This window comes from Orcinus orca, chromosome 2 (assembly GCF_937001465.1).
Source record: "Orcinus orca chromosome 2, mOrcOrc1.1, whole genome shotgun sequence".
Lineage (NCBI taxonomy): Eukaryota > Metazoa > Chordata > Mammalia > Artiodactyla > Delphinidae > Orcinus > Orcinus orca.
This window is the reverse complement of record NC_064560.1, coordinates 18965808-18978298: the sequence shown is the minus strand read 5'-3', so window position 1 is coordinate 18978298 and position 12491 is coordinate 18965808. Positions and strand designations below refer to the sequence as shown.

At 39.2% G+C, this 12491-nt stretch overlaps 1 protein-coding gene, 1 long non-coding RNA gene and 1 other non-coding gene across 15 annotated transcripts in view; 1 reads left to right on the top strand and 2 right to left on the bottom strand.

The window, feature by feature from the left end:
* ABI1 (abl interactor 1) overlaps positions 1 to 12491 on the top strand; it is a 104202-nt gene that overhangs the window by 37759 nt on the left and 53952 nt on the right. For 11 of the 13 annotated variants that reach the window (XM_004275878.3, XM_033439269.2, XM_033439268.2 and 8 more), the window contains exon 2: positions 3483 to 3650. The exons of the other annotated variants lie outside the window; for them this stretch is intronic. In XM_004275878.3, coding sequence (XP_004275926.1) covers positions 3483 to 3650 — 168 coding nt within the window. The remainder of the gene's footprint in view (positions 1 to 3482; positions 3651 to 12491) is intronic. 13 annotated transcript variants of the gene reach the window in all.
* LOC125963545 (uncharacterized) overlaps positions 1 to 12491 on the bottom strand; it is a 213476-nt gene that overhangs the window by 186329 nt on the left and 14656 nt on the right. The gene's annotated exons all lie outside the window — the stretch shown is intronic.
* Positions 7136 to 7208, bottom strand: TRNAG-CCC (transfer RNA glycine (anticodon CCC)). The gene has a single exon. It is a non-coding gene; the product is annotated as a tRNA-Gly (tRNA).

Below are 12491 nucleotides of genomic sequence, written 5' to 3'. Positions count from 1 at the left end.
GCTTATAACTCCGTAATTTCCACTTTAGGGAGTGAAAAACGAGATTATTTTGCCTGTGTAGTCACCTTGAGGGGCAAGAAAAGGACTTAATAGGAGTAGTTTTACTTGAAAAGTTTCTTTTCTCTAGCTAAGCTTGGTATCCACAGGTGGATAAATGAGGAAGAAGAGAGCTAGTTTTATATATGGGCTCTTCAGAAAATTCAGTTATCTAAAGAATTTCCTGTTTAGTTCTTGGCTACATTGTTTATTTTGAGTTTAGCTCTTTTAAATAATTAACTTTTCCTTTAAAGCTGAATACTTTTATTTCCATTTTAAGCAAACTTCATAAGTGGCATAAGACAGGGATGGCAAATGGGTTACGTATCACGTGTCAGCTCCTAGAGTGATTAGTTAAAAGTATATAGACTTTTGTAGGAAGACTGCTATAATTGATTAACAGTGTCTGTTTCAGCTCCTTGGAGAAGTGCTGGCTATTTGTCTTCTGGTTTATAATCCATTTTGTGTGATCCTTTGGAACATACTAAGGCTGCTTGGTAGTTAATACAGTAAAAGCACCAAAGAAGGGCTTCCCTGGTGGCACAGTGGTTGAGAGTCCGCCTGCCGATGCAGGGGACACGGGTTCGTGCCCCGGTCTGGGAAAATCCCACATGCCGCGGAGTGGCTGGGCCCGTGAGCCATGGCCGCTGGGCCTGCGTGTCCGGAGCCTGTGTTCCACAACGGGAGAGGCCACAACAATGAGAGGCCCGTATACCGCAAAAAAAAAAAAAAAAACACCAAAGAATGAGGGAGACCAACTATTGGATACTAAACTTACAAACCTGAAATAAGTGACAACAGTAATTCTTGTGCAGATTTAACTTTTAAATCCATGGTCTGTAGAGGAAATTAACTGTGACTAGAACTGCACTGTCTCCAGTAAGGCCACAATCTACATATGGCTCTTGAGCCTTTAAAATGTGGCTAGTTTGGGAAAATGAATTTTAAAATTTTATTTGATTTTAATTATTTTAAATTTAAATTTAAAATAGAAGCAGTGTAAAATGGTTTCTGTTAAATACAGCTTTACTTTTTTGGTAGGGCTACATTTTACTTTAACCATTGCATCGGAAGACGCATGGGAAGTTTTTACGTCTAGGCCTGGAAGTAGCACCTGTATCTGCTGTCATTCCATTGACAATACTTAGTTAACACATCCATCACTTTATGTATATCTTTTTTTTTTTTTTTGCTGAGAACATGTAAGTTCTACCCTATTAGCAGATTTCGGTTATGCAGTACAGTGTTAACTACAGTCACCATGTTTTACATTTAGGCCTTTTCGTTGGACAGAGTTAGGATATTGATATATAATACGTGATAAAATCAAAATTAGGTTCAAGTGAATGCTTTCAGTTTAAATCCAGAGCTATAGTTTTTTCTTAACTTCATTCTTCTTACATCAGAATCTCTTTTGAATTATGCCAAACATCTCAGGTCTCAATGACTTAAACATAAGTAATGACTTGCTTTGTCCCACACTACACAAACAATAGTCTCAGGATAATAATTCCAAAAAAACCATCAGCAACAAAGTGATTGAAAACAGCTTTAGTATTTTTTTGTTTTCCTCTTTCAGTTGTTTTCGTCCTAAGGATAAGCTCCATTAAGAATGTACAATCAGGGCTTCCCTGGTGGCGCAGTGGTTGAGAGTTTGCCTGCCGATGCAGGGGACATGGGTTCGTGCCCCGGTCCGGGAAGATGCCACATGCCGCGGAGCGGCTGGGCCTGCGCTGCTGGAGCCTGTGCTCTGCAACGGGAGAGGCCACAACAGTGAGAGGCCTGCGTACCGAAAAAAAAAAAAGAATGTACAATCAAAATTTCTGTGCTTTGAAGCCACTTTTAGGATATTTTCTTTCTGGTTAAGCCACTAATTGGATGCACAGTTAGGCTCATTTGATTAATTTTACATTTAATTTTGGGAAATTCCTTTTTAAAATTTAATTTTGTTATAATTGTATGAATTATTTACATAGTTCCAAAAACAAATCTAAAAACAAGGTATGTTTAAAGAATCTTATCCATGTTCTCGCCAACCTATTTACCCCCGACCCCATATGTAATTATTTTTTAAAGATGTTATGTTTTATCCTTTTTTCTTAAAAAATAAAAACATATATTTATGTATCTTTCCCCATTTCTTAAGTAATAGCATTCAATAAACATTTTTATTTTCTATCTTTTTTTTTTTCACCTTAGCAATATTCTGGAGATCGAGTGTAGTGGTAATAACGACATCCCTCAACGTTCCTTCTTAGAGCTGTATAGTACTCTGCTGTTTGGAGGTCCCATAGTTTATTCAACCAGTCCCCCATCACTGGTTATATCAGTTGTTTCTAGTCTTTTCTATTGCAAATAGTGCTGTAATGAATAATTACATAATATTTTTGCCAGTGATTATTTGAGATAGATTCCTAAAAGTGAAATTACTGGGACAGAAAATAAGTCCATGTGTAATTTTGCTGGCTATCACCAGCAGTATTATCAGAGAGTCTTTCCCACAACTTTGCAGAGTACCTTGTCCCACTTTTGGATTTTTGCTGGATGGGTAGGTGAGAAATAATATCTCATATTAGTTTGCATCTGCATTTCTTGTCTGTGATGAGCGATGTTGGATTTTTTAAAAAAAGGTTGAGTGGTTGCATTGCTTCTTTTTTTTTTTTTTTTGAACTGTTAGATCTCTGTTCCATTGTTTCTATTTATTCTCGGCCTTTTAATTTTTAGATTACATATTGTTATACAAGTTGCTGGCCACCCTGCTCCCCGCCCCCCTCCACCTCCCCCTGCCCCCCAGAGTTTATCACTTGTATTTGAATTTTGCTCTGAACTTTGTCTCTGAACATTTCTTACTGTTTGACTCTGACTTGTGTACTAGAGTTTGGGAAGAATGGATGGGTAAAGGGTGGGGTCATAAGATTTACAGTAGTTTTTGTGGAGATGAGAAGCTTGGTTGTAATGGTTAATGGGGGGTTTGGATTTCTGATGGTGATTAATGTAAACAGGAATGTAAGGTAGAATGGATTTATAGTCCATATCACTGGACTAGTAGATGTGATTTTTTTGTTAAATTAACATTTGTTAATTAGAGCCCCAGGGTGTCATGGATGGTGAGCTCAAGGTTCAACAAAAGACTGGAAGGGAAAGTGAAATAGAGACATTTATTACTCACAGGTCCTGGAGGAGATACACAGCATGCCTTGAGGGGACACCTGGCGAGGTCAGTGCAGGGTGCAGGCAGAGAGTGAGCAGTAGGACCTGAGGCACGTGCCTTTATTAGGGTCCAAAGGTAGAGTGCTTTGTGGTTCATCAGACAGGTCCGATAAATTTTTTGATTCAGTTGGGCTTTTCTATTAAAAAATATAAATTATAACTCTACCTTTCTATAGAACAGATGTTTAATGAATGTTAACCTAAATAAATATTGGTTGTTTTTGTTCTTATTTCAGGCTACAGACAAGAGAAAAGCTTTAGAAGAGACCAAAGCCTACACAACCCAATCCCTAGCTAGTGTTGCTTATCAAATAAATGCATTGGCTAACAATGTACTCCAATTGCTGGACATCCAAGCCTCTCAGCTTCGGAGAATGGAGTCTTCCATCAATCATATCTCACAGGTAACAGCTTGTAAAAAGCTTTAAATTCACATTTAATTAACTGGCAATATAGTATCAATAGGTAGCCTAGAAATATGGAGTCCTTACTCATTTTCTTACTGACTGACTAGTCATTACCGCTTTCAGCTTTAGCTTTGGGTTCAGTAAGCCTACTCTTCTTTTTTTTAAAAGTTTTTGTGTGTGTTTGGTAAAATATACATACCAGTGGTTATTGGTCTGTGGTTTTGGTGTTAGTGTAGTGCTGGTCTTACAAAATATGTTGGACAGTATTCCCTCCTCTTCAGTTTTATGGAAGAGTGTGTGGTATAATTGATTTTCATCCATTGCATTGATTTTCATTCTGGTCTTTTTTCTCTTTTTTTCCTTATCCATTTACCCTAAATGCTACCTTTACTATGTATGTTTTTTATTGTAGTTGGGGAGTTTTTGAAAGGCAGCAGATTGTATTGTTATTCAATTTAAAAAATTCTAGAACCTAGCACTAAACCTGCCATATGCTTAGCATTCAGTAAGTGTTTGTTAAAATTTCTGTTTAGGAGGGGTTGGTCTGTATACTATTCAATACAATACATGGAAATATTTAATAAACATTTGAATAGAGAAAAAAGTCCTGTGGGCATGTAGTTTGGGTGGTGCTGAAGGAGTGACATTTAAGTTGGGGTTTGAAGGGAGCCTGTGCATTTATCATATTGACATGGAGTGCAGATGCATTCCAGTCTAAGGCAACGGCGTTAGACAAAGACATGATGGCTTGTTCAGGGTGACTAGAATGTAGGTTTTGTTTGGAATGAGGAATGTACCTGGAGGTTAGTTTGGAAAAATAAATCTGAAGTTCTAAATTGTAGTTCATTTCTCTTTGATTTGGTTTCATTGATAAAGCTGAATGACAGCTTGTGTTTCATTAGGGGAGTAGGTGTATGCTTTTGTTGCTTCTCTGCTTCTCTTACCTGCTTGGTGGGAAATATACAGCTCCTGAATCAGACCAGCATGTTTAGCAGAAAAAGAGAGTATCAGTCTTCCCTAACCATCATCAGATGGCAGACTGATGTGATTAAGCCTTGAAGCAAGGGAAAGAGGATCCTTTGGAAACTGGAGACTCTGTTCTTTAGTTTTAAGGCAGACAGCAGGCTATCCTCCCTCTGTTCAATATGCTTTTTGGAGAAATGAATCACCCAAGCCCATATTCTGCCTCAGATAGTCTCTTTGTGGTGTTGAGGAAGCAAACCTCCAAACCCGTACCTGTTGATCACAAAGTTTGGGCTAAACCATATTTTAGTTCTGTCCTAATCAATAGTAATAACTGGGGACTGGTCTCATCTCACTTAGAATAAGGGCTACGTTTTTCAAAAAGGGACTTTGGGGGCTTCCCTGGTGGCGCAGTGGTTGGGAGTCCGCCTGCCGATGCAGAGGACGCGGGTTCGTGCCCCGGTCCGGGAGGATCCCACATGCCACGGAGCGGCTGGACCCACGGGCCATGGCCGCTGGGCCTGTGCATCCAGAGCCTGTGCTCTGCGACGGGAGAGGCCATAGCGGTGGGAGGCCCGCGTACCGCAGGAAAAAAAAAAAAAAAAGGGACTTTGGAACCCTCCTTCTTCTGTTTTGATTATAAGCGGTTAGTTTGGGAGTTTCTTTCCAGATCTTCTGACCTTTTGGTTGTCTGTAAGCCATTCACCAGGCTATAGCTTGAACCTCCTAATCAGTTGCTGGGTCTTTACAGTTGCCTAATCTTGTTTCAAAGCCTGGAAATGGTTTTTCACTTCCTGTGGTTTAAACCTCAGATACCTTAGCGTGGCATAAAAGGCCCTTTGGTCTGGTCTCTTCCAGCTCTCATCACATTCCTGCCATGCTCAACTTCTTGAAGTGTTCCAAACACGGCATGCAATTTTGTGCTTCTTTGCTTTTCCGTAATCTGTTTATCTTACTTGGAATTAACTTTGTTCATCTCTGTTCTGCTTAACATAAGCGCCAGATGGAGCCTTCACTGATTAGCTCAGGGTAGGGTTACTGACGCAGTCTATGCTCTGCCGTCTTCCTCCTTGTATCAGTTACTTGAGGTATCGATACATGTCTGTCTCCCCTTCCTCTCTCTTTGAAGGTAAAGATCATCCTGTGTAAGTACCACACCCCGACCGATTGTGCCCCGGGAGCTCCTCATCTCTGTATCCTCAGTACGTAGTTAACCAGAGCTTAAGAGGTGGTTTGAAAAGTATTTTTTGAATGAGACAGTGTGGTATGGTCTGCTTTGAAGTCATAAAGATCTGGGTTTGAATCCTAGTTCTGCCAGCATGTGATTTGATCAGATAACCTAACTTTTTTGAGTTTAGTTTTCTCATATGCAAAATTGGGACTATAGAGCTGACCTTAGAGATGAAATAAAGAATTGCATGTAAAGCATTTAGCCTAACACCTGGATATAACACGTTGGCATTATTAGTCATCATAGCTAATCATCCATTCTTTCTCTTATATTCAGCCTCTCTTCAATTCCCCCTCCAATCAACATTATTTTCCCCCATCTTAAAAAAAGCATTCCTTACCATGTGTTTTGAGATATTACCTTTTCTCTCTTGACAGTTCACAGCCTGAGTTCTTGAATCTGTCATCTTGTGGCACCTTCTTCCTTGAAACATATATATGCCTCAGTCCATTGTGGTTTGATTTTGTCTCCTTCTACTCCATGGATGTTGCTTTTGCAAAAAGGAGCAGTGATATCTTTCTTTTAAATCTAGAAATATTTTTTGCCACCTCTTCCTTGTTGCTTTTATTTGTGGCACGTGACAAATTTGTGATTATGTTTGTTTACTTATTTAATGCCTGTTCCTTCTCTTAGAGGTAAGTTTAATGATGACAGAAACCTCATCTGTTTGGTTCATCACTGTGTCCCTAGTGTCTCCCTTAGGGTCTGGCAAGGAGTAGATCCTTGAATCTTTAAATTATCCGTGTGGAACTTCAGAAAATCTGTAGTCCTTTGTGAATAAGCATCACTGTTTTTATTTTCTTTCAAATTAATTAATTAATTAAAATATTTATTAACATTAGCTTTTAAAATTTATTTTATTTGTTTTATTTTTGGCTGTGTTGGGTCTTTGTTGCTGTGTGCAGGCATTCTCTAGTTGTGTCGAGCGGGGGCTGCTCTTTGTTGCGGTGTGCGGGCTTCTCATTGCGGTGGCCTCTCTTGTTGTGGAGCACGGGCTCTAGGCGCGTGGGCTTCCATAGTTGTGGCACACAGGCTCAGTAGTTGTGGCTCGCGGGCTCTAGAGCGCAGGCTCAGTAGTTGTGGCTCACGGGCTTAGTTGCTCTGCAGCATGTGGGAACTTCCCAGACCAGGGCTCAAACCCATGTCCCCTGCATTGGCAGGCGGATTCTTAATCACTGCGCCACTAGGGAAGCCCAATATTTATTTATTTATTTGGCTACACAGGGTCTTAGTTGCAGCACTTGAGATCTTCATTGCCGGGATCTTCGTTGCGGCATTCAAGATCTAGTTCCCTGACCAGGGATCGAACCCGGGCCCCCTGCATTGGGAGTGCAGAGTCTTAGCCACTAGACCACCAGGGACGTCCCTCATTGTTGTTTTTAGAAAGTTCTCCATTTCAAAGGAAAATGAATGTACCCTAAGGTAAATTTTGAATTATCAATGATTTGGTTCAGAATCTTAAACATAGAACTTAATGTGGTCACTGAAAATATTTTTGCCCACCTGTTCCCTGAGAAAGTCCAAGTGTGGAGAATTAAAAAAAGGCTGAAGTGGATTAGAACCTGTAATTACATAGTGTCAGTGTTTGCAGTCTTCTCCATACTCACACTCTGCCTTGCAGTTCTTGTGAAACAACCAGGCAGGAGCTGGTCAACAGATAAGAGCGAGAATTGACCATTACCATTAAAAAGAAAATCTCTGTGCCTATTACTTTTATTAAAAACCCACACCCACCTCTATCAGATGATATTTCAATCCTTAAACTTTGCCTTCAGGACAAAGGCTGGATTGTTGGTGTGGTATTGATGCAAGCATGGTCTTGTCTTCCCTTGCCTTTCTAGCTTCATTCCTTCCCTCCCTTCACACTCTGTGCTTCAAACCTCCTCATTCAGAGCTCTAGCGGTGTGTGCTGTAGTGGCTATAGTCCCTTTGCTTGGAATGTCTGTCTCCCCGATTTCCTCTGCCTGGCTCACTCCTGCTCACTGTTTAGGCTTCAGCTTAATTGTCCTGGTCTCATGGAAACCTTTTCCTTGGTTCCAGAAGGCTAGGTTTGATCTTTCCTTGTACTTCTGTGCCTACTCCTTCATGATAGATAGCTTATGTTTGTTCTTCCTGATCTGTTCTCTCCCCGCTGGTCTTTACCCTGGGAGGTTTACTGTATGCATTATGTCAATGGGCGTCTGTGACTTCCGGCTTCAGATAGGGTGCAGCCAGTGTGGACATGGGTAGATCGGAAGCAGTGAGAAAGGTAAGCTCAGAATATTTATTTCCCTGGTTTCTTCCTGGTGGACTGGCTGTGTCCCAAGACAAGTCATTATTCCCCTCAATAAAGCCCTTCCTGGTAGCCTTGTCTGTGTGACTTTCTCTTCCTCGTTCTGGTAATCTCTCCTGCCCTTGTCCTTTTGGATTTAGGGGTGCTGTTGCTGCTGCTAACACTAGTTCCTGTACCTTCCTTTCTGTTCCCCTATCCCTCACCATTCCTTTGTATTTAGTCCGTCTATGTTATAAATGCTCTTTGAATTTTTCTAATTGGAATAGTTCGTCAGTTTCTGATTGGAAATCTGGCTAATACAGCCCACCATGTGTTATTTCTGATACTGCCCCCTCTCTTTCCTCCTGTTTTTGCCTTTGCCCTCACTTAGGGAAGCAGGAAGCTCAGCTGGTGAAGTTCTAAAGCACCCTCTTTCTACTTCAGACAGGACAGTGCTACTTTTGTTTATATTACATAATGAGATTCTGTGTAAGAGTTGATTTGAAATTAGGATGAACAACAGAAAGATTTGAAAATCAGTGACTGCAAGAAAAATCTTAAAATCTTTTTAACAGCATTTAAGTTTCTTTAAGAGGCCTGGCACCTGCCTTTATTTTTAGCCTTATCCCTTACTACTAACCCACCTAGGACCTTTAAATTCCAGGGATAAGAAATCTCTCTGCCTGTCAGTGTCCTGGCTCCTATTGTTACAGACATGTTTCACCTGGCTAACTCCCACTCATCCTTGAGGTCTTACCCTAAATTTTATTAAAGGGTGGTTTTCCCCAATTCCCCTTTCTGGCCTGCCTCCCAACTGCGCACATACTCTTAGAATTCTGTTAGTTGTTTTTATAGGGTCCTATACTTCCCTTTCATCGCATTTATTATTAGAATTACATCGTTAATTTGTCCTATTCACCGTCTGCCTTCCATAGGGTTCACTGTGACCTTTGCTGTATTTCTGCATATGTCTATTTATTCAACAAATAAAAGGGAAGGAAGTTATAGTGGAAGGTCTCAGAATCTCTTTAGAGGAGCCCAATGCAGAGACTTTAGGGCCATTAGAATTTGTAACAGTTTTTTTTTTTTTTTTTTGCAGTACGTGGGCCTCTCACTGTTGTGGCCTCTCCCCGTTGCGTGTAACAGTTTTGAATGGGGCCATCCCTTTTTAATTTCAAAAGTCATTGTATCCTTATTTTAGAGAAACCATATTTGGTTGTGTTCCTCCACAGATTAATGGAACATTGATTGCTAAATACCTCTGAATCATTGAACTTGGAAAAAAAAAAAGTCTTGCTCTCATTTTTATCACTGAGTAGTAAAGATGACTTAAAATATTTTTTTGGAGGGGGAAGAGGGACAATTTTAAACTCACAGAAAAATTGCATGTACAGGACAAAGAACTTTTTTGTTTTGGACTGTTTGAGAATAACCTGCTGCTATGATGCCCCATCACTCCTGAATACTTTGGTGTGTATTTTCTATACATAAGTACATGCTACTGCATAGCCATAAAACAGTCATCAAAATCAGGTTAATTACCATCTAATCCACACATTCTACTTATCTGCCAATTTGTTCAGTAGCTTTATGGGAAAAAGACCCAGTTCAGAAGCATTTAGTTATCATGTCTCCTCAACCTTCTTCAAACTGCAACAGTTCCTCAGTCTACCCTTGACTTCACCTGACCTTGATACTTTTGAAAATTATAGGCCAGTCAGTTTGTAGAATGTCAATATGAATATGTTTGTTTCTTCATGATTAGATTCATGTGATAAATTAAAGATAACTTTTTGGAGGCAATAGCTTCCTATTTAAAACACACTTTCATTGTCTTAATTTTTTTTTTTTTTTTGCGGTACGCGGGCCTCTCACTGTTGTGGCCTCTCTTGTTGCGGAGCACAGGCTCCGGACACGCAGGCTCAGCAGCCATGGCTCACAGGCCCAGCGGCTCCACGGCATGTGGGATCTTCCCAGACTGGGGCACGAACCCGTGTCCCCTACATCGGCAGGCGGACTGTCAACTACTGCACCACCAGGGAAGCCCCATTGTCTTAATTTTTTAAAGAAACTTTTTTTGTTTACTTTTAAGTCTTTTTCTAAGTGTTTCTAGCATTAGGGCTTGTAAATCCATAATAATATATATAAAGATAGAGGAAATCTATAAAGAATCTGGCATGTACATCAAGGCATAACATCCCTAAAAATATTTTGTTAGAGATCCAACAAAATTTGCTGTCATAGGAATTTTTATTTCAACTAATCAGGAATAATTGATTTTGCTATATTTTGTCATTAAGATCGTTTCAGAGCTAAAAAATTTTCAGATTTAAAAATCCTTTGGTTCTGAATTGCAAGTGATACTTGAGAACTTCTAAGATATAAATAAGTATATTTAATTATGACAGAACTTATTTCTAAAATAACCAACCATCTTGGTTAAAAACAAATTGTATACATTTTAGCTCTGAAATAATTTGAAAATCCAAATGAAGTCAGTCAGAATCACTGTTCTAAGACTATTTTTAGTTATTTTTCCTTAGAACTGGTTTCCTTTCTAGCCACCTGCAGTTTTATGTGCCGTCCCACGTGTTCATTTTTTCTAAAACTGTTCCGCCACCAAGCTTGGCATGAAAGTAGCTTCTCTAATGTTTTTGGTTTGTTCTTTTGAAGAGCAAAGTATAAATTATAAAACCTCCATTGAGTAAATTCATGTAAAAATATTTTTGATGAAAGACAGCATTACTATGGAATAAAGGATTCTCTGGCTCTAGGGTTTTTTTTTAATTACAGTTTATTTTGTCTTGATATCATTATACTACATATTAATATATAGAATTTATCTTTTCCATTCTTCTAAAAAAATTTTTTTAACCTTTTATTGAAGTATAACACACATAGAAAATGCACAAAACGTAAACCTACATTTTTAATGAACTATCACAAAGGAAAAATCTGTGTATTCATCAAGACCTACAACATAGCCAATCATCCTTATGTTCTTCCCACCTGCCACCCCTCCTCTCCTTCCCAAAGGTGATCACTATCCTGACCTCTGGTAATGTAATTTAGTTTTTTTTTTTTTAACATCTTTATTGGAGTATAATTGCTTTACAATGTTGTGTTAGTTTCTGCTGTATCACAAAGTGAACTTTTCCATTCTTTTTACTTTCAACTTTTCCTGTTAAGATTTGTCTCTTTTAAGAATAACTGGATTTAAAAAAATACAGTGTGAGAGTTCCTTCGTGCACTAGTGGTTAGGATTCCAGGCTTTCATTGCCATGGCCTGGGTTCAGTCCCTGGTTGGGGAACTGAGATGCTGCAAGCCAAAAATAAAAATTAAAAAAAAAAATACAGTGTGATATTTCTTTTAACTGGGGCATTTATTGCATTTATACTTAATGTAGTTATTGATATATTTGGATTCAGATGAACCACCATTATTTTGTACTTTTTATTCATGTCATCTATTGTTACTTTTTCTTTTTCTTTTCTTTTCTTTTCTTCTCTTTTCCCTCCTTCCCTCCTTCCTTCCTCTGGATTAACATTCTCTTTTGGATTAACATTCTTTGGAGGCCTTATTGTGTATGTGTGCACGTATATGTACGTGCATATGTGATGTGTGTATGCTGCCTCCTGCTTATGGTGAATTATTTCCTTATGTGTTTTATAAATTTTGATTTTGAGCTCAACTTAAGATCTCATCTTTGACATCTCTCTGCAGGCTAAGGGTAATACATTGATAAGATAAATTGATTATTCCTAGACAGTTTTGTTCTGCCAAGTGTTTTAGGGATACTATCAGTCCAGGACTATTTAGAGTTTTGTACCTGAAAACTTCATGGAACATGTTATACTATCTTGGATAACTGCCCCCCTTCCTCTCCAGTATGTGTGTGTGTGTGTGTGTGTGTGTGTGTGTGTGTGTATGTATTTGTGTCTTCGAGGTGTTGTAACAATTACCTCAAACTTAATGTCTTAACACAACTTTATTATCTTATAGTTCTGAAGCTTAGAAATATGAAATGGGTTTCACTGGGGCCAAACTTGAGATGTGGGCAGGATTGTTCTTTTTGGACATTCTATGGGAGAAGCTGTTCTCTTGCCTTATTTTAGCTTCCAGAGGCTTCCTGCATTTCTTAGCTGGTGGCCTCTTCCTCCATCTTCAAGCCAGAAATGGCCAGTTGAGTCTTTTTCACATGGCATCACTCTGATCAGCACTAACTGTCCTGCCTCCCTCTTTCCCTTTTAATTAAAGACCCTTGTGATTACATGAGCCCACATCAGTAATCCTGGATAATCTTCTTTTCTCAAGACCTTTAACTTAATCACATTTGCAAAGTTCCTTTTGCCATGTCAGTTCTATCTTCCCACCTTCAGCAAGCCAAGGCCT